Source organism: Gorilla gorilla, chromosome 3, assembly GCF_029281585.2.
Source record: "Gorilla gorilla gorilla isolate KB3781 chromosome 3, NHGRI_mGorGor1-v2.1_pri, whole genome shotgun sequence".
Lineage (NCBI taxonomy): Eukaryota > Metazoa > Chordata > Mammalia > Primates > Hominidae > Gorilla > Gorilla gorilla.
This window is the reverse complement of record NC_073227.2, coordinates 122635102-122659559: the sequence shown is the minus strand read 5'-3', so window position 1 is coordinate 122659559 and position 24458 is coordinate 122635102. Positions and strand designations below refer to the sequence as shown.

The 24458-nt window shown below is 36.7% G+C and overlaps 1 protein-coding gene across 4 annotated transcripts in view; it reads left to right on the top strand.

The window, feature by feature from the left end:
• The window catches only part of SLC39A8 (solute carrier family 39 member 8), an 84955-nt gene that overhangs the window by 27879 nt on the left and 32618 nt on the right, over positions 1-24458 (top strand). For all 4 annotated transcript variants that reach the window (XM_063705449.1, XM_004040202.3, XM_055385415.2 and 1 more), the window contains 4 exons: positions 2583-2745; positions 10805-10974; positions 13294-13416; positions 14243-14407. In XM_063705449.1, the coding sequence (XP_063561519.1) occupies positions 2583-2745; positions 10805-10974; positions 13294-13416; positions 14243-14407 (621 nt within the window). The remainder of the gene's footprint in view (positions 1-2582; positions 2746-10804; positions 10975-13293; positions 13417-14242; positions 14408-24458) is intronic.

Here is a 24458-nt window from a genome sequence, read left to right as displayed (position 1 = left end):
ATTCAGTTCTGCTGCACTGTTCGTATTCTGTTCTCATTCTCTTATCACGAGGTGAGCTTTGAGTTTTATCATCTCTACATCTCTGTGTTCTTCGTGGTGATTGGACAGTTGCCACTCTCCATGACTACCGTGACTATCCCTGACCACCTGTCCAGCTAAAATTTCAACACAAATGCTGCACAGCTAAGCTATCTGATGGTATTAATTATATATTTATTTGACTGCACTGTTTCTTTTTTTTCTAATTGTATGTAGGAGGGTGTCTTTAATGATGTACAGTGGGCAATTCTGACATCCTTAAGGGTGGTGGCATTCAAGCTCGTGACTGCCATTCACAGCAAGAAATACATTTTACATCATGATCCAGTATACATGTTCATGTTATATATGATGTGTAACTAAAGTTTGGTTAAGCAACACTTACCCTATTATGTGTGATATAGTCTATAGTTTCTATTATTTTGTATTTTACTTCATTAAAAAATGCAGACTGTGCCTTAGCAAGTGGATGTCCTGATTCAGGAATGGGTTACAATTTGAGTCTGAAAAAGAACTGCTTAACAGTCATCAGGTGTTAGGGAGTCTTAGCATGCTAACTCTGAAAAGTCTTTGGAGATTATCTATAGGCATCTTCCCGTTTTCCTCCTATTTTACAGTTGGAGGAATTTAAAGTCCAAGTAGGGTAAGTCTTCCTTGCAGGGAAACAGTGGTGCTCTCTGTGTGTGCTATCATGTGCTATCACACCTGTTTATTCCTGGAAGCACACAGTGTCCAGTTGAACCACAAGGGCTGTCTACTTTTTGAGTCTAGCAATTATGCTTCTGGATGCCTTCCTGGTGACGAATAAACTGTTCACACTTTCCCTTCCCCAATTAAATCTTGAGGTATTTTCTCCCTCCATTAGTTTATTATACATCATTCTGAGCTAAAGGGAAGACTGTTAACAGGGCATTGAGTGTGGTGTATCCTCTTCTATGGATGGCATGCAGCTATCATTAATCATAAACTCAAAACAGTGGGTTGAATAAGGAACAATTTTAGGTACATACTTAGACATTAAAAAAATCTAAATGTGCATTTTCTGTAAGGTAGTTGTAATCTTAGCTTTGGACAACTGCATAGATCTTGGTGTATTTGATTATTTGATGTTTTTTCATTTTTCCTTTATAAACAGTAGTGATCTCCTTGTATCAAAATATGACATTTTAAATTTCATTGTTTCTGTCATAAAGGGAATTACAGCATCTTATGGTCAAACAATTAACATCAACTTTGACTTATTGATACCATTCATAGTGTATTAGTCAGCTCAGGCTGCCATAACAAAATACCAAAGCCTAGGTGGCTTAAGCAACAGAAATTTATTTTCTCATAGTTGGAGACTTGAAGTTCAGACCAAGGTGCCAGAATGGTTGCTGTCTGTGAGGGCTCTCTCCTTGGGTCACAGAGAGCATTTTCTCGCTTCCTCATATAGCAGAGAAAGAGCAAGTGAGCAGGCTCTTTGATGTCTCTTTTTATAAGTGCACTAATCCCACTGGACCAGGGCCCCAACTTCATGAACTCATCTAAACTTAGTTACCTCTCAAAGGCCCCATCTCCAAATACCATCACACTGGGGATTAGGGCTTCAACATGTGAATCTGGGGAGACATAATTCAGATCATAGTACATAGCTAAGGTCTTATTGGGGTTTAAGCATTGGCTGAAGCATGCAAATAACTTGCCTAAATTACATTTATTAAAGACAGACTCTTCCATTTGAGTGAATGGATATTTTTCACACTATAATTCTTATGACATTCATTAGCATTTATTTTATATTTTTCTTAATAATGCAAGTACTGTATGTGGAAGAGAGCTTACAGTTAAAATGTAAGAACAACATTATACCTTTAAAAAATTATTTTTGCAGTTTTTTTCCTAATGTAGATTCTAGTCCTCATTAATAGTTAATGAATTTCTAAACAGCCCAGCACTATTTTCAAAACTTAATATAGAAAAGTTACCCAACGTCATTGAGAATAATGCATATTTTAATGAAAAACAGTTTGTGCAAAAGACATATTTTAAAACAACTTTTTATATTTATATTTATTGCAGTGTAGAGAAGAGAGGAATTTCTTAGCATGAAACTGTAGGGAGCCAGGTATTTGTCTACAAGAAATGCTATAGAGAGCCATGCCAGTGACACACACAAAATATCCATTCAAACTGGAGAAAAGTAAACTAAGAGGGGGTACTGACAATAAAAATTTGTTTTAAAACCCTTTTTTTGAATGGTGTTGGTGCACCCCTATTTTAAATAAAGTCCTTGGATATGCCCAAACCAATTCTTATCTATTTTCTGCTCTAGGAAAGCTGTTGATTAAGAAGGGATTTTTTTTTTTCTATTTTTCTTGTTTCTAGGTTTAAACTGGTGTGGGCTGTTTTGCAACTTTAGGAGCCTTTCAATTTCTGTGGTGGGCTTTTGTATAAAGAGTGCTGTGCATCTAGATGAAATAGTCTGTGTCTCTTTATAGCATCTTTGCTTATGTGCTTTTACACATTATTATCACATTTTTTTTTTGTTTATTCTATTTCAGTGTTTAACCGCTGAAGAGATCTTTTCCCTTCATGGCTTTTCAAATGCTACCCAAATAACCAGCTCCAAATTCTCTGTCATCTGTCCAGCAGTCTTACAGCAATTGAACTTTCACCCATGTGAGGATCGGCCCAAGCACAAAACAAGACCAAGTCATTCAGAAGGTATATTGGAAGCATTTTTTCTCTTTTATTTGAAAAGTCTATGAACCATTGTGAAATGAAGTTAATATGCCTCTTTTTCTGCTTTATTGCTTTTAATTAATCTACATAGAACTTCTTCGAATAATACTTATATTTTGAAAGTATTTAGAATAAGAAGAATTATAACTCATTTAAACTTCATAAGTTATGCTCTTCTCTTTGTTGAATCAAAATTACATTTAGTACACTTAAAAACTTTATAAAATCCAGTTCTTGATTTTAAACAATATATATCTTATGCTGTGCATATTGGATTGCATTTTATTTGGCTTATAATTGATCATTTCATTTCCATTATCTTTTGCTTACCATATTATTTTAAAGCTTGTCAGTTTATCTGCAGTTACCAATGAAGAGATAAGAGAATTAGCATGCTTCTAGATTAAATTTTCAGGGACCAAATTATTAGTTTTAATTTTCATTAGTGAAAGAAAATACCAGAGACTATTTTAAGTGACTATAATGGTATTTCCATGAATATGTACTTTAAAGATATGATCTGATGCAAAGAAATTTTAAACCATAATAAAATATATGTATGCTTAATATACAGCTCACATGCTTAAATGTGTAGAAGGGTCACTTTCACCAATGAGATAAACCAATTATTCAGGGAGTCTGTTTGAAAATTATGTTGGAATTTTAAATTTTCGTTCATTTGTTCATTAAGCAAATATTTATTGAACGACATACCAAGTATTGTTCTGTGCACTAAGGAGTCAATGGTAAACAAGAAGAATAATTATCTGTCTTATTAGGGCTTACAGTGTAGTGGAGAAGATTTAAACAAGCAAATTTAAACAAGCAAATAAACAACATAGTTTCAGAGTGAAAGGTGCTATGAAGAAAATAAAATAATAGTAGGTGAGGGATAGAAGGTGATAGTGGGTGAGTGTCATCTTAGATAGATCACGGAAGCCCTCTCTGATGAGGTATCATCTGAGCAGAAGGAGAGGGCCACAGCAAGGTCGTCTCTAGTGAAGAGCATTCTTGATTGAGGGCACAGCCAACATAGCTTGGCAATGAGCTTGGCATGAGTGAGAGGCAGCAAGAGGCTCCTATGTGTCTGGTGCCTAGTGAGTTGGTGGGGAAGGTAGAAGGATATATGTCCTGGCGGGAGATGGAGGCCAGGTGAGGAAGCCTTGCGGGAGGTGGTAAATTGATTGGGTTTTATTCTGAATGTAGTGTGAAGTCACTGTACCATTCTAAACAGGGGAATGCTGTGATCTCATTCAAATCTGTTAGAAGGGCATTCCACCTGCCTACAATCTGAAGAACAGATTGTAATGGGGCAAGAGTAGAAGCAGGGTGATTGGTCAGGAAGCGACTGCCAGGAGCTGATGCTCAGGATGATGGGGACTTGGACTAAGGTGGGGGAAGTAGAAGTGGGGAGAAGCAGTAGATTCGGGATGAGTCCTGGAGATCATGCTAAATGGTTTGCCCTGGATTGATTGTGGGAGAGGGAACAATGAGTCAAGGCTTGAGCCAGAGAAACCGGAGAGATCGTTATACCATTTCCTGGGATGGAGAAGACTGGGAAGAGTCCTTTATTGTAGAGGAAGGGAGTGGTGAGGATAAAGAATATAATTTTTGGCGTGGTTGCTTTGAGACATTGACATACACAGGTAGTCAGGGAGGTCCAGTAGGCAAAGGCACACAGACATTTGGAGAGGAGATTGCTTTCAGAGGAGAGGTCAAGACTGGGGATTTGCCAGTCTAGAGATGATATTTAAAGACACTGGTGCTAGGCACGGTGACTCATCCCTGTAATTCCAGCACTTTGGGAGGCCAAGGCAGAGGATTGCTTGAGGCCAGGAGTTCAACACCAGCCTGGGAAACATAGTGAGACCCCATCACAACAAAAATTAAAAGAATTAGCTGACATGGTGGCATGCACCTGTAGGCCTAGCTCCTTGGGAGGCTGAGGCAGGAGGATCACTTGAACATAGGAGGTCAAGGCTGCAGTGACCTATGATTACCCCACTGTACTCCAGCCTGGGTGGCAGAGGGAGACCTCATCTCAAAAAAATAAAAATAAAGATGCTGTTCTGAGTGAGCTCATCTGACAGGAGTATAGATAGATAAAGAGAGTAAAGATAGAGAAGAAAAGGGAAGACTTAACAAAGAAAGTGCCTGTTTTCATTTCCGGATTCCTTTGTGTATGTACACTTCAGTCTCCCTCTATATGAATAAAAGAAATAACAACAACAATGACAAAAATAACAATGATGATAGCCAATTCTTTTGTAGTACTTACTATATGACAGGCACTCTTTGAAGTACTTTACATATTCATATATTAATTTCATGCAACTATATGATGTAGACACTACTATTCCCATTTTACAGCCAAGAAAACAAAGGTACAGGGAGTTTAAAGTCATTTGCTCAAAGTTACACAACTTGCATGTGGTAGAGCCAGATTCAGCCCAGGTTGTCTTGGCTTCAGAACCCATGTTCTCATTGATATTCTGTATTTATATATACAAAGCATAGAAATAACCAAGTATCATTTATCAATATAATTTGCAATTTTGTGAATAACAGTAATTTCAATTTTGAAATATTAGTAATTTTGAATTGCTAATTGTTCAAGCAAATATTTTTGCTAGAGTATATTTATATTTTTACAAGCCTGTTTAATACAGTTTGCACTTTACATTAAAAAGTAAATTCAGCAAACGCTTTAGGATACTACCCTTGACTAATAGTATTGCACAGTAAAAGCACAGACTCTGAAGCCAGTTTACCTGGGCTCAAATCCCAGCTCTGTAATTTTCCAGCTATGTTGAGAACATGACTTTAACCTTTTCCTGCCTCAGCTTCCTCATCTAAAATAGTACCTTTCTCATGGGCTTGCTGTAAAGATTAAATGACTTAATATTTGTAAAGTACTTCGAACATTATTCAGTACCTAGGTGCTGTAGTAGGCCTGTTAGTTAGGTCTGTTAAATAACTACATCTAACATGTGCATAACTCTAGGTACAGGAAGTGAGGTTTCAGAAAAAGCAAATACTCTACTCTGTGCAGGTTACTTACTTATATTCAAAAGTAATTTTTTAACCCCAGTTGCTCTGTGCAAGTTAATTACTCATATTCAAAAGTAATTTTTAAACCCCAGTTGACTAGGTTACTCTGTTTCAGGAACCAGGAGTTGAGAACTGGGAAGTCAGAAGCAGGGTGTGAGAGGTAGAATTCTAGGGACAACACTACAAAGTCATAAAATGGAAAAGTCAGCAATTCTAAGTTATGGGATCACCAAATATTCAGACAGATAACCCAATAAAAAGAGAAATGCCTCTTAGGGTGCATATTGTCTTAGGAATTGAAATGAGGCTGGAGTGAAGTGGGATCGGGGGGAGAAGATATGGAAATGTTTCCGGGGGAATTTAGGGAAACTAGTAGAGTGCTTGTTACTACTCATCTAAGATGTTTAACTTGGCACTCTATTGCCTTTTTGATGTGATATCTTGATTGTTTTATTTTAGTGCAGCTGTATGATTATTTAATATCTCTATGGGTCAGTTACTTTAATGGTACCTTTATAGAATTGTTGGGAGTATCAAATGAGTTAATATACGTAAGTGCCTAGAACAATGCCTGGCACAGAGGAAGAAGAATGTCTTTGTTCTTATACATGTGTTCATAGGTTCACCACATTCCCTGGCCCCTGTGTTATCCTATTGTTTTTCTCACTAAGAAACACATTTTAAAATAATTAAATGCACTGGATTTTTCATATAACTTTTCACTTAATGAAGAGTCAAGTCTTTATCTCATCCAAAGCAATAAAAAATCAACATAAAAACAATCCAAATGATACAAGAATTTGAATACATTTATGTTGACATTTCAGTGGGTAGATAGTATAATTTCTCAGAGGCCTCACATTTTATTTTTGAAAGTATTTCATGTGCTTTATAAAATGATATTGATGAGTACAGTAAACTGATGATAAGTTAAATTCTCTAGGAGAGAAATTAATTGCATTTTAGTAATAATTTAATGGTCTGAAATTGCCTCACTTTTTGATGAAGTTGCAGAATCGTATTTAATTCATATAGTAGATAAAATAAAGAATATTAATTGAAGCATCCTTGGAGATCATATTGTCCAACTCTGTAATACAACTAGTGATGTAAGTCTAAGTTCCAGAGAGGTTAAGTGGCTTCTTGTAGGTGTCGTACCTAAGGTGAAATGAGAGCTCCTGATTCTTAGTTTGTTCTTCTTTTCACTGAATAACAGTGAATTAAATGAACTAACATTTATATCATGGTCTACTTACTAATTTTTTAAACATAATAGTAATCAACATTTATTAAAGGCTTGCTATATTCCAGGGACAGCGTTAACTGGTTTTATTTTATTCTTGTAAAAACTCTATGAAATAGGAGCTATTTTAATCTGCATTTTAAATATGAGAAAACTGAAACTTAGGGAAGTCAAGGAACCAACCTATGATGCCAGTGAGGGGATGAGCTGGGATTTGAACACAAATCCTCTGGCTCCAGAGTTCACACTGTTAAACACCATTCTATACAGTTTCGCAGTTAAATGGGGCCAGGCAAAAATTGAAGCCTGGGCTGTATGCAGATCTGCAAAATGGGTATCATAATAGAACCATATTTCCTCACTATTAAAATGGGAAAAATAGCAGCACCTATCAGAATTAAATGAGTTAAAATAGGTAAAGTTCTTAGAAGAATCTTACACAGTGGACAGTCAATAAATGTAAACTATCCTGACTGTATTTCTTTGAAATCTATTAAAATCTTTCAGGGTTCACTTATAAGGAGACTGGTCCCTCTCTGAAACAGATCGTTTGAGAAAGTCCCACGTATATATGGAGATGTCCAAGGAATAGATTCATACTAATGTATTCTTTTGGTGCTTCAGTTAAGTGGAAAGTGCTTCAGTTGAATGGAAACTCCAGACATTTTTTTCTGAATGATGTTCTAACAACACAAGAAGGGGAAGCTACGCAGTGTGCTTAGAATGTGATGAATTACACTCCCACCATCCCCCAAGTTGTGCTGATAAATGTGCAAGGGCAAAGAAAGTTAGAAAGTTGGATAAGCAGATCGATTGGTATTTCTTTTTGACAGAGTTCTGCTGCACCTTGAAATGGGGAATTTATCAATTCATTCAGCAAGGAATGTGTGCTTTTTCGTGGACAATTTTCTAGGCACTGAGGATGAATAAAACATAGCCCTTCTCATTGAGAATCACACAGTTTATATGATGTAGGCAAATATATCAGTGATAAAATTACTGTAGCACACAAGAAGTGGTAAGCGAACCAATTAATTTCAAACAAAGAGTGATGGGAATCCTGACCAGCCAGGGAGTACTGCCTGGAGAGCAGGGAAGCTTCATAGAGGAGATCTTTGTGTTGGCTTGGAAGGCCACGTATGACTTTCTTAGGCAAGGAAGATAGGAAAGTGTTTTCAGACAGAGAACCACAGTGTAAAGGTAAAGCTCGGTTGGGAAAACATAGTGTTTGGGTAAAGGCCATGTTGAGAAGGGGGTAAATAACACTGGAGAGGCTGTGCGAGGGTCAGTTTATGGGGGGCGATTTCAAATGGGGGCATGAGATGATCACTTTTGTGATTTAGTATAAGTCTGTAGGCCATGTCAGCTAGTAGGAGGGGCACCAGATCGATAACTGTCATGTTATATAAGATGAGGGAGTGAGAGGTGATGAGAGTCTGACTTCAAGACCACTGGCAATGAGGATGGAGAGGCTAGAGGTGAGAGATACCTGAAGCAGAACTGGTAGGGTTTGATCACCAGTAGTTGTCTATGGAATTAATTGGTGGAAAGTGAAAAACTGAAATTGATCCTACTGTTCCTGTTATTTATGTAGGTAGTGAACAAGGGTAATGGAACAGATGTTTGCAGGGAAGCTGATGAGTTTAACATGTGCATGTGGCTTTGCTTCTATTGGCACTTAACAATTTCTTTGCCTTTTAATTTTAGTTTTCAACATGTATATATCTTGTCTACCCAATGAGATTATAAATATTTGTTGAATGAATGAAGGCATGTAGGCTAGTGATGGATAGAAGTATGTTTGTGTTAAGAGAAATTCCATGTAGATCTACCACGATAAAAGGTGTGGAGTTGAGAACTCTCTCCAAGTGGAATGTCTGTGGGGACTAGTAGTATTGTTTAAGGTGATAAGGTAATAAATGGGAATGAAGTGGGCTGTTAGGTGAAGTTGTAGGGCATGGCCAGGACCTGCAACTGATAGGAAAGTGTCTGGAGAAGATGCAGTCATCATGGTCAGTGCTGTGATGATTCTCGGGGTTACATAGTACCATTTATAATCTGACCTTTTCATTTGGTACTTAGCACAGGTGACTTTCTATCACTCTGTGTGTGTGTTTGCACGTGTGTGTGTTTGTGTGTGTGTGGTGGCAGGAGCCATGGTTTGGTCCACATCATCTAGGCTGAATGAACATTTACTAAGTTTGTTTATTTGTACATAGAAATTCTAGACTAACAATAATTATAGTGAACAATCTTGTGTTAATAAAGTATGTATAATTCAGGAAAACATTTTTACAGTTTTATTGAGTCCTTTGGGCTTTTGAAAAATGAGATTATCTCTAAAGGAATAATAAAGCATATGCTAAAAAATGTGGGCCTGGGAGCCAGACTGTCCAGGTTCAAAATCCAGCTTTCTATCTGCGTGATTCTGGCAGCTTACTTGAATTCCATCTGCTTTGGTTTCCCCAACTGTATGAAGGAGGTAGTAGTATTTCTCTTACAGGGTTTTGTGAGGTTCAAATAAGTTGACATATGTTGATCACTCAGCACAGGCCCTGGCACATGGCAAATGCTCCCTGAGCTGTAGGTGTTACTAGTGTACTCCACTGACAGTGCCATGGAGAAAAGTGGCCCACCATTTAGACATGCTTTCTGGATATTTTAAAGAAGTGGCTATGCAGAGGCAGCTTTCTCCTCTGTCACACTGTACTTTGTGTACAGTGTGTGGGGCCAGAGACAAAGTCACATGTTGCACAGCCCTGAGGCCAGGTTGTATCTCAGCCTGCACCCACACATAGGTGACTGTCCTGGGTATGTTTCACTTGTGTTCCCATTTTGTCCTTACACCAGCCCCTTTAGGATAGAGAGAGGGAAATTGAGGCCCAAAGGCAATAGGTCACACATGCCATTAGCTATAGAGCTTAGGATAGTATTCATTCATTTTATTCTAAGCAATACTTATTGTGTGCCTACTGGGTGCCAGGCCCTGGGTCTCGAGAGATGAAAGATGCACCACCTTTTTCTGTCACTAGCATCTCTTCTGTATGGAATATTTTTGCCTAATTTGTGTCTCACAGGGTGGGTTATGTAATGCAGCTGCTCCCTCCTGCCCCATGTGCTCACTTCCTGAGTGCTTATTGCATCAGACTGACTTTCGTTCCCAGGAGGCTCCAGCTGGGGACCTGAGGTGCTGCTGGTGCCACCTTCTCTGAGAAGATGCTGTCCTCAGGAGTCTGAAGACAAATGATTGTGACAAACTCAGTGTTAGCAGCTATGGTCACCTTGAAGCTAGCTCACTGTGACCCATCTCCATCCCTGCCCTCCACCCGTCATCCCATACCTTTGTCCTGAGGCTCACACTGCCCCTGTTTTTTCTTTTTTTTCAAAATGCTGTTTTAATCTATTCCTTGAGCCATAGATGAAACTAGGTGGCTTGAAGCCTGTGGACCTCAGACTGTTTGTCACTGTTCTAGATGTTCTCCAATTTCCCTGCAAGCTGTAAAACTCATTAATCCCATAATGATGATTTAGGGCTGATTAAAACATAAACTGTATTACTATTAATGCTTGCTATGCCATATTTGTATTCTCAGTTTTCTATATACTTTTCATTGAGTAGATTTTGTTCTTTTAAAGAAGATATGTGTCTTAAGCTTTTAAAGACACTTTTAAGCTTAATGTACAGGAAAACATCATTTGGTTCCTTGCTCTGATTAATTTCTACTCTCTTTTCCCTCTGACCCACAGTTTGGGGATATGGATTCCTGTCAGTGACGATTATTAATCTGGCATCTCTCCTCGGATTGATTTTGACTCCACTGATAAAGAAATCTTATTTCCCAAAGATTTTGACCTTTTTTGTGGGGCTGGCTATTGGGACTCTTTTTTCAAATGCAATTTTCCAACTTATTCCAGAGGTAAGGATGTTGGCTATTTGTTTCTGTGAATAATTGTTTCTTTTGAACGTTCTAGCACTTTATATGTTTTTAGCCTCCATAATTCTTACAGCGTTTTGTGGTCTGGTTTATAGTGTCTTGGATAAGAGAAAGCTGAATCACAGCAATTGTAAAGACTTGTCCCAAGCTGCAGTGGATATCACTATCAGAGACAAAATTAATATTCTAGGAGGCCAGCCACTAGGACGTGCTCAGACAGCTCTGGGACACCTCAGAAGGCCTTAAAACTTTATTCTGCCTTGCACTTGGCAAATTTAATTTTTCCACACACTGTTTCATTATTTATTTATTTATTTATTTTTCTAAAGAGCATGCAATGTCAACTGTACTGCAAATGTCAAATGTAAATTTATAATGTATTTAACATATACCACTAAATTCCCTCATATATTTACTACAGTTATAAGTGACTAGAGAGTAAATGAGAGCATGGTTGACAAACCTTTTCATTTTTTCCAACTGTGGAAAAAATATCAATTGAGGACTAATAAATAAATAGCAACTTATTTTTTTTCTTTGATAAAATGTGTTATTGATCTGATCTTGACTATAGTGCACACTATTCAATTTATTTCAAATCTGTGTTATGCCCATATAAGGAAGAGAAATGGAGGAAGGAAAATAAATGAAAGGAAAAGAGAGGCAATGTTGAAGAGGAAGGAAAGGAGAAAGAGACTTTCATAGAAGGGATCCACAAGGGGGAACTAGAGAAATATATGTATACATGGACTGTATCTGCCACCCACAATGCACGCACACAGGGAGAGACAAACCCCATACAGAGAGAAAATATTAATAGTATTTCAGGGAGTACCACCCTTATCTCCTAATTTTTAGAAAATTATAACTAAAGCTTCCTTTAATTTTTCAAGCTATACATGAAAGTGGGTATATAACTTTTTAGAGTTATAGATTTGTTATCATTATTTGATCTAGGACCTAAGATAATATCTATTTCACAGCCTCAATTGTAGAGATAAAAAATATTAAAATTTAGGGTGGTTAAATAATTTGATTATAGCCTTACAATCAGCTAGTGACAAAGCTAGGATGACAATACAGATTTTCTGATTTAAAAGAGTATTATATACATAATATATTTAATATGATATATGTATTTATTATCTCATCTGCTTTATGGGTCAAAGTAAATTAAACAAACTAATACTGTATGTGGACTAAAGACTCTACATTGATGATGTTAAGGTTTTCTATTTTCTTGAAGTTTAACAATATAAAGAATCTGTCTTTGTAATAATATCTCGAATTTTCATAGAGTTTTTTGTAGCAAAATGATTTTCCTTTTCTTATTTCACTTTATTTTCATAACCTCAATGTTAGGTAAATGGAACATTTATATTTATATAGCCGTTTTGCATTGTATAAACAGGCACAAAGAAGTTATTCAAATGAGGATGCGGCCATGATGTCTCCCCAGAGGCAAACATAGGACAAGAACCCAGACATCTTCTATTCTGCTTCAGAGGGGAGATTTACAATGTGTGGAATGGTGTAAAGTTGTGGCTTTTCACCCATTAGTCTCTCCTCTGATTCTATTTATTTGAAGTTTATGTGTCTTGTCTGTTAGCAACATCTTGACTCTTTATAACTTCAAACTCTAACTCCAGTTCTTTGTCCTTTAAAGAAAGAATTATTCCATTCTTATTGCTGTGTGTGTGTGAAAGAGAGAGAGAGAGTGGTGGCCATTTTAAATCTTCTTTTTGCTTTTATTCTTGGGCCTTGGCCTTGATTTATTTACCTTTTTAGGATTTATCACAGTTCTGTAGGTATAAGAGGATTTCTCTTGGGAAAACAGTAATCCAAGTGGCCTGCCATATTTGTTTTAAAAGTTTGATTCTGGATATCATGGACTAATATATTACTTTTAGAGACAGTAGGTCATCAATATCTCATTTATCTTCATTATCTAGACCTAGTATCATATTCTAAAGATGAGAATCAGAGCTGCTGCTTTACTGCTAAAAGTTTACTCTTTCAAGGCAAATATTGCTGTAGGTGTTATAGGTGGGAAACTGTAAGATTCTCTGGTGGCTTTATTTAATGAGACTTCTAGTTGTAAGGTTTTTGTGCCATCTCATACAGTTTTGTCATTCAAATTTCAAAGTTTTTGTTTTGTGATTTTTGGCAGCTAAGTTTCCAATATTACTTGGATGTGAAGAGAGACTTAGAACATTGGTGAGAATCGTATACTGGTATTATTTTCCAGAAATCAAGTTAAATTTCTTGGTTTTACTTGAATTGCCCTTTTTTCTCCCTTAGGCATTTGGATTTGATCCCAAAGTCGACAGTTATGTTGAGAAGGCAGTTGCTGTGTTTGGTGGATTTTACCTACTTTTCTTTTTTGAAAGAATGCTAAAGATGTTATTAAAGACATATGGTCAGGTAAATGGACTTTATTTAAAACATCTGATATTTTACCCCCTAAAGCTACTTTATATAGGCAAATAAAGACAGGAATTTTATTTTTAGAATTATGAGAATGGTCCAGTTATTAGGCTTGTGAGTTTAAGGAGAACAAAGAGTCAATATATTGACAAGTATAAGATAAATACTTGATTCATGTTGTAAAATTTGGAGTTTTTTTTTGTTTTTTTTTCAAGTACCAGCAATTTAATATTGAATAACAGATGTGCATAATTCATATTCTATTCATATTCATCAAAATAAGAGTGTATACGTGTTCTAACACGAACAAACAGTAACAGCAGAATCTAATAAATGAAAATACATGTAAAAAAGAGAAATTTTGGCCGGGCACGGTGGCTCACGCCTGTAATCCCAGCACTTTGGGAGGCCGAGGCGGGCGGATCACGAGGTCAGGAGATCGAGACCATCCTGGCTAACATGGTGAAACCCCGTCTCTACTAAAAATACAAAAAATTAGCCGGGCGTGGTGGCGGGCGCCTGTAGTCCCAGCTACTCGGGAGGCTGAGGCAGGAGAATGGCATGAATCCGGGAGGCGGAGCTTGCAGTGAGCTGAGATTGCGCCACTGCACTCCAGCCTGGGCGACAGAGCCAGACTCCGTCTCAAAAAAAAAAAAAAAAAAAAAAAAAAAGAGAAATTTTATATATCTAAAAAGACTTCTTTACATATAGAATAGACATACAATTTTCCTCTTATAAATAAAAAGCAGTAAACTCTATTTCCTTGTCTGTATGAATCATCTTTTTTCTTCTTATAATCTCTTTGGTTTTTGTTCCCATATAGAATGGTCATACCCACTTTGGAAATGATAACTTTGGTCCTCAAGAAAAAACTCATCAACCTAAAGCATTACCTGCCATCAATGGTGTGACATGCTATGCAAATCCTGCTGTCACAGAAGCTAATGGACATATCCATTTTGATAATGTCAGTGTGGTATCTCTACAGGTATATGTTAATTCCATTTTTCCTTCATTATACTGCATTCTTTATACTGTGTAAACATGACTGTTTATGCAGCTAAGTCAGTTTTTGTACATTTATGTATGTCAGACTTATTCCTATATATGTGGGGTAACTGGAATGTAAGTCTGCATTGTTTTTCCACCTTCCCTGTATACGTTTACTCTAAACAAGTGAGTTAAGAAAGAAATTGTGGATCACTGGTCTGGACTTCATTATTCTCTAAGATTATTTACTATATGAGAGTCTCTCAATTGCATTTATACAATATTATATAGCAAAATTAATTCAGAGCATTTATTTTACAATTCTTTGAAGATCCAGAATCAAATAATCCTTTGATTGATTTTGAAATTGCAAGAAGAAAGAAGATTTGCAAATTATTAAAATTGTTTTTATTAACTGTCTGACTTTATATTTATATCCACATCTTCTAAATAATATTAATAGACACAATTTCTTGAGCAAGTATCATATACCAGGTAATATGCTTAGCACTTAATTATTTGATCTCATTTACTTTTTATAACAACTACTCAGTGTAGGGATTATTTCTTATGTATTAGAACTATATTGGTTTCAAGTGATAGAAATCAAACAAAATTATATATGCACAAAGGAGAACTTACTGGAAAGATACTAGATGACTAATGGAACAGCCAAGCTACAGGAAAAACAAGAACCTAGGAAACATTAGAACCACTAGGACTCTCCCTCCTTCTCTTTCCTGTCTCTTAGTATCATTCTTTTCTTTCACTGTAGGCCATCTTTTCCATAAGTGGGATACATAGCCACTAGCAATTCCTGAGATTTGTCTTATAATTTCAGCTACTAGAAGGAAATTGACCCGACTCTTTCAGTCCTAAATCCAAAATCTCTGGCAAGTGTCTTCCTGGTTCAGCTTGAATTAGATGATCACTTCTAGACTAATCTAAGTGCTTAGAGGGCTGGGCCCCTTTGATGGTATCAAGGGAATGTGGATGGAGTAGAGGAGTGGTTATCAAAAAGGGATGCTGAAAAGATAGTATCACTGGTGTCTACAACAATTCTCATTTGACAGATGAAGAAAGTGGAACTTTAGATGTTAAATAACCCCTCCAGGTTTACTCAGCTAGTGAATGGCAGATCCACAAGCTATATAGTTAAACATGATATAAAAGTGAACAGCTAAAAACAAAATAAAAAGGAAAGCCAGTTAAGGGGAAAAAAAGCAAAAAAAAAAAATAGAGCAATCTGGAAGAGATTATTATGGCAAATACCTGAGTTTCCTTCTGGAAAGAAAACATGATTGGTCATCTGCTTCTCTCCACCTGATTAAGGAAAATCTCAAGTGTATTTGAAGAGCCAGTTCTGTGTTAGCACTCAGCTAAGAGGAAATTATTTTTTGCAGTGTAATGAACGATGCTTTCAGCCAAGAGTTTGCAAAGAATCTGGAAATGTTCAAGTATATAATTTCTTACAATAATAATTACAGTTAACATTCATTAAATGCTCAAGGACTACGCCTAGAAAGTTAGATGAATTACTTCATTTGATCTTCCTAATAACCTAGGGGGCAAGTGCTGTTGTAATTAGGAGAGTATGACTTAGAGAGGTTAAATAGCAAACCCAGAGATGCTCAGTTCCTAATGGCAAAGCTTGGATTAGTACCAAGGCTGCCTTATACCGAAGCCTGTGTTCTTATACACTTTGCTGGACTGCCTTCCTTATGTTGCTGCTCTACTGTAAGCAAGATGACAACATCAACTCTTAAATATTTATTTTTTGTAGTGGGGAAAAATAATTTGACCCAAGGATATTGCTTTCTGAGGATATATTATTTAGTGCGAGGCACAGCAGAGAAAGCCTAAAGAATAGTAGTTAAAACCCTTCCTTATACCATGTGTCTAAATTCTAGTTGCCTTACACAAGCTTTTGGCAAATACTGGATTATAGTGAGATTGTGGTTGAACTCTGACAAGTCATTCAAGAGGTGCCAGTCAGCTATATTGCTAATTTAAACATTGATTAATAATTCTTTAGATACCAGATGGCAGAGGGATAATCTGCCATGAAATTTGGAGCCTAACTTGAATTCTTGCTCTGATGGAAGATTTTCCTGTATCTTTCCAGCGTTAACAAGATAACTTTAGGCAGGGCTACACTTCTACAGAGAAGGAGCTTTGAACCTGGTCCAACCTTGAACAAGTTCTCCCCTGGGATCCTCAAGTCCTGTAACACAAAGCACGGAAGAGATACAGTTTGAGATTTAAAATATTTAAAGGGCTGATCACCTCCTTGATCATACTAGAAACTCAGTGTGACCTCTCCTGATTTCAGGAAAGTTCCTTCTGATGAACCTGCTAGGATAAACTAGCTGCTAAATGTGCCTTGAGTGTCAGAATGAGCTCATAGGCGTATTTATATTTAGAAAGGAGGATGGCTGTCAAAGCCTTCAGCTTTTGTGAGAGGCTAAATTATTTTTTTTAAATCATAATTAACAAATAAGTTTAACTTCTCCAAAGTTATATTTTAGTTAAAGATTTAAGGCTCCTGATTTAGGATTAGCTATGGGCAGAAGACATGTTTGCAGTAAATCTAAGCACCATGACAAAGATGAGGCCCTCGACATGATCCTGTTTTACATAATTTTGAAATACAATCAGAAGGCTGTTTTTATTCCACTTATGACAGTAATGCTTTCATTTACTTATTCGATAAACATTTATTCAGTTCCTGTTCATTGTCCTAGGCACTGGAAATTCAGAAGCAAATTCTTGAGGAGCTTACAGTTTATTCAATGGAAACATAAAATATAGAAATGAGCAAAACAAGAAAATATCATATAGTGATAACCTACCTTGATGAAACTAAAGCATGGTGATGTGAGAGTGATGTGTGGGAGCTTCTTTTGATTGACTGTTCAGAAAAGGTCTCTCAAGATGTCAGTAGGGAATTGTATAATGAGAAAGAACCAGTCATGCAAATATCGGGGAAGAAAATATGCTAAAGACTTTGAGAATAATCAAACAGGTCACACACAAGGGACCTGGAAGCTGAATGGTAGTGGACTTCCCCACATCAACGCTGGAGAGCAGTGGCGCAATTCCTTCAATATTCTGAATGAAAACAACTGTGGAATTATAAACCTAGGTAAACTACCTATCTAGTGAGAGGGAATAATGGAACTAAGATTCTGGAAATACACTTCCAGGAATAAGAAGGCAGCTGAAGAAAGAAGAGAAGGTGCGTGCCAGGGTGACAGCCCTGCACCAGGCCTTGAGATAATAGTTTTGACGTTCATTTCTTATGGGGACTATTTTCTTGCTATTTCGGTTGAAGGTATAGTCTCAAATAAATAGACATTTAAACAAATTGAGCAACAGACTGCAATTTTCAGTTTTGTTTACATTGCACAAAAAATCAAAAGAAATGAAATTTAAGAAATAAGTAGGTCTGGATATTGCTTTAAGAGAGTAAGTATTACAATATAAGTGATAGTGATTTTAATAATAAAATTAAAATACTTTCTAATATTTTATATTATAAAAATAATCTAACCTAGGTGACCCCATTAAAAGGATTGAACATGATAATATAACTCAGGGTTCAATTTGAGTTACAAGTATGGATTTAAGAATTTTGTTGACAATCCCGGCTGTCACTGCTTCAACAAAGTTTTTCCAAATTGAAAATAATAAGGAACTCTCTAAAAATTACAGTGAGTTAAGAAAGGTGGTCTAATTGGCATTACTGTCAATAGAATGTAAATTATGTGAAAATCTAGATTATAAAAGCATAATTTTTGATCTTGCTGAAATGTAGAAAGAACAAAGACATGTTATAGAATACTTAAACTGTATGACTTAGGAATGTCTTTATTATTCATCCAAGTAATTCTGGCTCATTACAGAATACTCAGCTAAGCAATAATATTTAAATTTAGAAGTTTCTGGTGTTTTATCTGTGTTTAGTCATATAAAAATCATAGTTTTACACATATGTTTTTATTTTGTTTTCATGGAAGCATATTTATTATCACAGTGAAATAATGGAAGATATTAACATTTAACAGTTAGCTTGATTATAACTTTTAAATATTTAGACGAAATGATTTGAGAGTTCCTTAATACCTTTGCTCCAGGCCTACTAAGTGTGAGGCACAACAGTCTGTGTGGCATGCGTGTGGGCACGTGCATGCTTTTTGGGGAAAAGTGGGGGTCATAGAGGGGTAAAAAGGAAGATGTAGGAAAAAGAGGGGTGCACAAGATGCTATTTCCCCAGTTGTTCAGTTATTGTTACTAGGTAATGTGTCACATGTCACCTTGTGACATGCTTTGTGTTTTTCTCTTCGACATTCCTGTGTAGCCAAGTGTGGAGTCATTTCACTATCTATGCAGCCGAGTGGGGCTCCCCAGCCCAGACACAGCCTTGGTGTTTGTTGGAGGTTGATTGCTGAGGAATGTTTGGTACTTTGGGGAGGGTGTCAGCTCTTCAAGGCCACTAGAGGGCCCCTGGAGCTCGTTCCTCCAGCAATCTGTCATCAGTCTCTCTTTTTATGAAATTTCCTGTGCTTTCATTTAAGAATAGATACTATTAAATATAAAGTGATTTTTAGAAGTTGATTATTGTGAATTTTATGTGTAAAGTTGAGGTGCAATAAAATAGAATTTAGCTGCAAAGTGTGGAGATGTTAGGGAGATTTTCTTTGTTGATGACTGATATGAAGTGACACTCTATGAATAGAATGCTAACATTTTTGAGGTGGTTGGGCCTCCATGAGAGTTTAAATACACATAATTCATTCAACAAGTATTTTTCCAGTACTTAACATATACTTGGCATTATTCTAAGTGCTGGCACATAGGGGACAGTGGAGAGGAGATGAGGACCCAGAGCAGTTTTCAAGAAGTAACAGATGAGGTGAGACAGCAGAGTTCACAGATTCCAAACTTTCCACCCTTCCATAACATAACTGAAATATTACACATTTTGCACAGAAAAATGGAAAGCACTCTTTTTTTTTTTTAAAGTATGAAATACAAAAAAAAACTGACTGGAAGTTCTGTGTGTACATATATGCGTGGGGCTTGTCTACCAGTCTTTTGGGTGGTGTGTTTTTCTCCATTCTTGCCTGGCGGTGGGAAGAAGGGTAAAATATTACTGGCTATCACTTGGGAAGTGGAGTGGGAGGAGAAGGGGACTGGGGCACTAAGAATATTTGACATAACACCCCTTTCTTTAGTACTGTACTTCCCAACTGTCTTCAGTTTGCTTTGTGTCCTTGAATTGAGGGTCTCTCTGGTTCACTTTCCCCAGGGGTAGATCTCCAGTCATCATTTGGGGTGGCTGCCTTGCCACATTGGCTTGGGAGGAAGGACTTGAGGTTCTACTTGTTCCCTAAATAGACTCGCAGCCACTTCTTTTATGTTTAGTTCCGGTCTTTGCCCTCTGCCTTCAGAAGTACTTGGTGCCTCTAATCCCTGAACTTTTTTGAGGTTCTGGGTCCTGCATCACTTTGCTTCTTGTTGACTTTCTTCCTCTGTGAAGTCAGTCAGAACTTGCCTTCCTCTTTCCATCTTCCAAAATACAAATCTCAATGCTGTCATGTTGTCTCTCTTTCCTCCTGTCCTTGCAGTTTTATGTCTTTATTCCTTTATAAGGACATAGCTTCAGGAGGGCATTTCAGGACGGACTAGAGATAAATATGTATATCTGGTCTGCACTATTTCACTAAAAGACCATTTACTATTTTAAATCATATAGTTCTTGAACATCACAAGATTTAAAAACAGAAATTAGTTAATTTCCCCTATAATAACAATTAATTAAAATAGAAAACTATACAAATAATAAAATGACATAAGAAATGATTTCCACTGATCTTGATTGACTGGTACTTACAAAAAAACAGTAACTAGAGGCAGATGATATGGCCAATCATGAGGAGAAATTCTGGGTTGTCTTTGCTGTTAGTGGAATTTCTCTCTCACTGGGTCTATCTCAGAGCATCCCTGCCCTGGACAGGTCATTTTATCTGGCTTTACTCTATGTGTTGCTAAGGTCATGAAAATTGGTACCTGAATCCACTGAATTTAGCCTACTTTCACTGATATGAAGTATACTTTTATTCATGAAAAACTGTTCTAAAGTTTTTTTTTATTACTCCACAAAATTCTTATTTCTTATTTTCTTACTTTAACAAGGAGACTGAGATGATGATTTGGAATGTGTGAACTCTGCCATCTCACCTCATTACTTCTGTTACTTCTTAAAAAAACTACTCTGGGTCCTCATCTCCTCTCCACTGTCCCCTTTGTGCCAGAACTGGTGTCCTTTCTCCTTTTTAAGGCCAGTTCCTCTAAATATTCTCATCTTTCCTGTGGCCTCTTCCAGTTTTGTTTTGTTTTGTTGTTTTAGGACAGGGTCTCACTCCATAACCCAGGCTGGAGTGCAGGGCTTAATCAGAGCTCACTGAAATCTCAAACTCCTTAGCCTCAAGGGATCCTCCCACCTCAGCCTCCCAAGTAGCTGAGACTGCAGGCACATGCCACCATGCCTGGCTAACTAAATTTTTTTGTGTAGAAATGGGGTCTTGCTATGTTGCCCAGGCTGATCTTGAACTCCTGGTCTCAAGTGATCTTCCTGCCTTAGCCTCCCAAAGTATTGGGATTACAGGTGTGAGCCACCACATCTGGCCTGTTTTCATTTATCTTTCCTGAATCTCTCCTTTTCCCGTGTCTACAAACATGTTCCATCTTTTCTAACTCAAGGTGTTATTTTTTTCCTCAATCTGCTACTCCCAAGTTTTCTCAAACCTTCTTTCCCACAACTGTCCAACTTTTCTAAAGATTGGCTAATTCTGAAATAAGACTATATATGTTAGACATATTCTTAAATGCTTCACATATATTAACTCGTTTAATCCTCACAGTAACAACCCTGTGAGGCAAGTACAATTATTATTTCCATCTTGCAGATTTGGAAACCGATGTACAGAGAAGGTAAGGAACTTACCCAAGGTCACACAGGTACCACATTAGGAATGAAGTGCAGGAATCCTGTTTCCTGGTCTGTTTGGTTAACTGTTACCTTACACTACGCTGCCTATTGTTTCCATTTGTTAACCAGCCTTCCTCATCATCTCCTTACATGCTTAATCATGTACAGTTTCTAAACTCGCTACCTATTCTCTGAAAATTTTTAGAATAATGTAAGTGGTTGTTCTAGGCACTATGTGATATTCCTCTTTTTAAAATTAAATTAAATTATTCATTTTTTTTGAGACAGGGTCATTGTAACCTCAAACTCCTGGGCTCAAGCAATGCTCCCACTCAGTCTTCAGAGTAATTAGGACTACAGGCGTGGGCCACAAGCTATGTTCCTAATCCTCATTCACTCTTTCTTCCTGAGCCATTCCTATAGTTTAACACATAAGTGAGTACCTATTATGGGCTAAACGCTAGAAATATAAAGGCAGGTTTTTCGCTGGAGCCCCTCCCCTCCCTGTTGAATTACTTATGAGGTGGTCTTGGTAACATGATACCATCCTTGCTCTGTCACCATTTTAGCTGCTGTAATACTTTCCTGGTGCTTCTTCTGAGTCTCCTTTTCTTGCAAGGCAGTTGGATGTGGAAGGGAAGCATAGGCTTTGGAATTACACAGGCCATTGTTTGCATCTTAGGATTAAAATATGTTGTGTGATTTGGGAAAAAATAATTAACACCTTTGAGCCTTTGCTCATCTGTTAAATGAGGAGCAAAGATTCTTAATTTACTGATTTTTGTGAAAGTGAAATAATTTCCTATGGGTCAACTATGCAACATTGTGTCTAATACATTGTACACTTGTGATAAATATACATCTCCCTCCCTCTTCCATTTACCATTTTTGTCTTTTCTTAGTTTTTATCATAGTCATCTTATCAAGTCACATCACTTCATCTTTTGCACCTTTGGGAATAGCTTCTAAATCTATATGATTAACTATGTAAAGATCATCACTTAAAAGATGACTTCTTGTAATAAACCATATAGGTGTTTGAATCTATTTGTATATGTTCCTTCTAGGTTAGGGTAACAAAATGAGAAGATAAAATATACAGAATTCCATGCTTTCTCATTTTTCTTATCTACCTTAAAATTTGAGTAGATTTTCTAGAAAGTAAAGCTGGACTTTAAAAGCTCATAGGTAATTTAGTAATAAAGACAACCTTCTGAATATAAATGCCCACAAGCCTGCCTTTGACCTGTCAGATAAATTAAGAGAATTTGGAACATTTGTTCTCTCTTAATGGAAGAGAATCTTAAAGTCCAATATAATTTGCTATTCAAATGACGATTTATCAGGCTTTGCACCACCGATTCTCTGTTAGAGCCGAAATACCAGCTAGAGCCACTTGCCAAGGAAGGAAAACACTACATTAAGAACTACTTGCTTTTCCCCAGATAAAAGCATGTCCAAGTTATGTAAATTTGACAAAAGCATTTTATTTGATAGCTAATGTCAGGAGGGATCTAGGGTTATCTGTTCTGGTTCCTTATGTTAGCTAATCATTTGGCCAGCTAGTATATTCCATTCTTGTGGAGGCTGGTGGCATCAACATTTACACAGAAAGTTCATTAAAAAATAAAACAAACATTGGGCCAGGCACTGTTGGTTCATGCCTGTAATTCCAGCACTTTGAGAGGCCAAGGCAGGTGGATCACTTGAGTCCAGGAGCTGAAGACCAGAGTCCAGGAGTGGAAGACCAGCCTGGGCAACAGTGAGACCCTATCTTAAACAAACAAACAAAATGTTGATATTGCCAACTCTTAGGTCAGCTAGTATAATCAAATAAGATTAGGTATGAATGTGCTTTTAAAGGTACAAAAATCTGTACTATTTACTCTATTTGGAGAACAGTCAGTTTCTTATGGGTGTCAGTCATGGACTACTTTGATATCCATATGAAAAGATAACATTCTCATTAATTGTGTGATAAACATTTAAATAGTCAGCATTTTTGTGGAGTTTATAATTTTAATCCTTTGGAATGTGCTTTCAGGTCCATGCAAACACAATTCCAATGTTATGAAGTTTTGAGTTCTGGAGATAATCTGTAGACTTTTAGGTTTTTCTTTTCCCTCTGTGTTTAGTTTTTTATATACATATATAATATATATTTACATATATACACATATAAACACATATATAAAGTTTTATATTATATATTAATATGTATCATATACATATATATTATTATCTAATAAATAGATGTGTAAAAATGGGTCATGGAGTATGCACACATTTAATTTTGCTGAATAACAACAAAATGCTTTCCAGCCTCTTATGTTTGTTTACCTTCTCATGAACAGCAAAAAATAATTCCTGTTTTCTCTTTGTCTTTAGCAATACTTGGAAATTTCAGACTTAAAAAGATTATTGCCAATTTAATAAGTTTGAAGTGGTATCTTTTTCTGATTTGTCTTTCTGATTATAGTGCAGTTGAGCATCTTTTCATATGCGTTTTGGTCATAAGTTTACTTTTGTGTTTCCTATTCATCTGTTTTGCACATTTTTAGTTGAGTTTTTTTTTCTTGATGATTTGTTTTAAAGAAAAAACTATTCTGACACTTGTTAAAACAGTAAGGAAGAGTGTATTCAAGACTTGCAATAAGGGTTGCTTCTATGGCAACAGCGGAGAGAGATTGGGTTCAACTCTAAATAAAGTAAAGACAGGTTGGCATTTATAGCCAATTAGCAGAGAGAGGGGAAGAATGCATGGAATATTCTTAAGAGAAAACATCAAGGGTAGGGGGATTCCTACTAAACCAATTTAATGGAATTCTTGCTGAAGGCAGGCCAGGGTGATTATATATCACTTTGGGGATGGTGGGGAATGAAGAATTTTTAAAAAATAATTATTTGATTTTTCCCTGAGTCAGAGGGAATGAGGAATTTGATCAGATATTAAGAGTGATCATATATAAAGGATGAGGGGATTCTTGCTAAACTGACTTGGCAGGATTCTTGCTATGACTGAATTCTGCAAAAATGGACACAGAAGTCGAAGGTC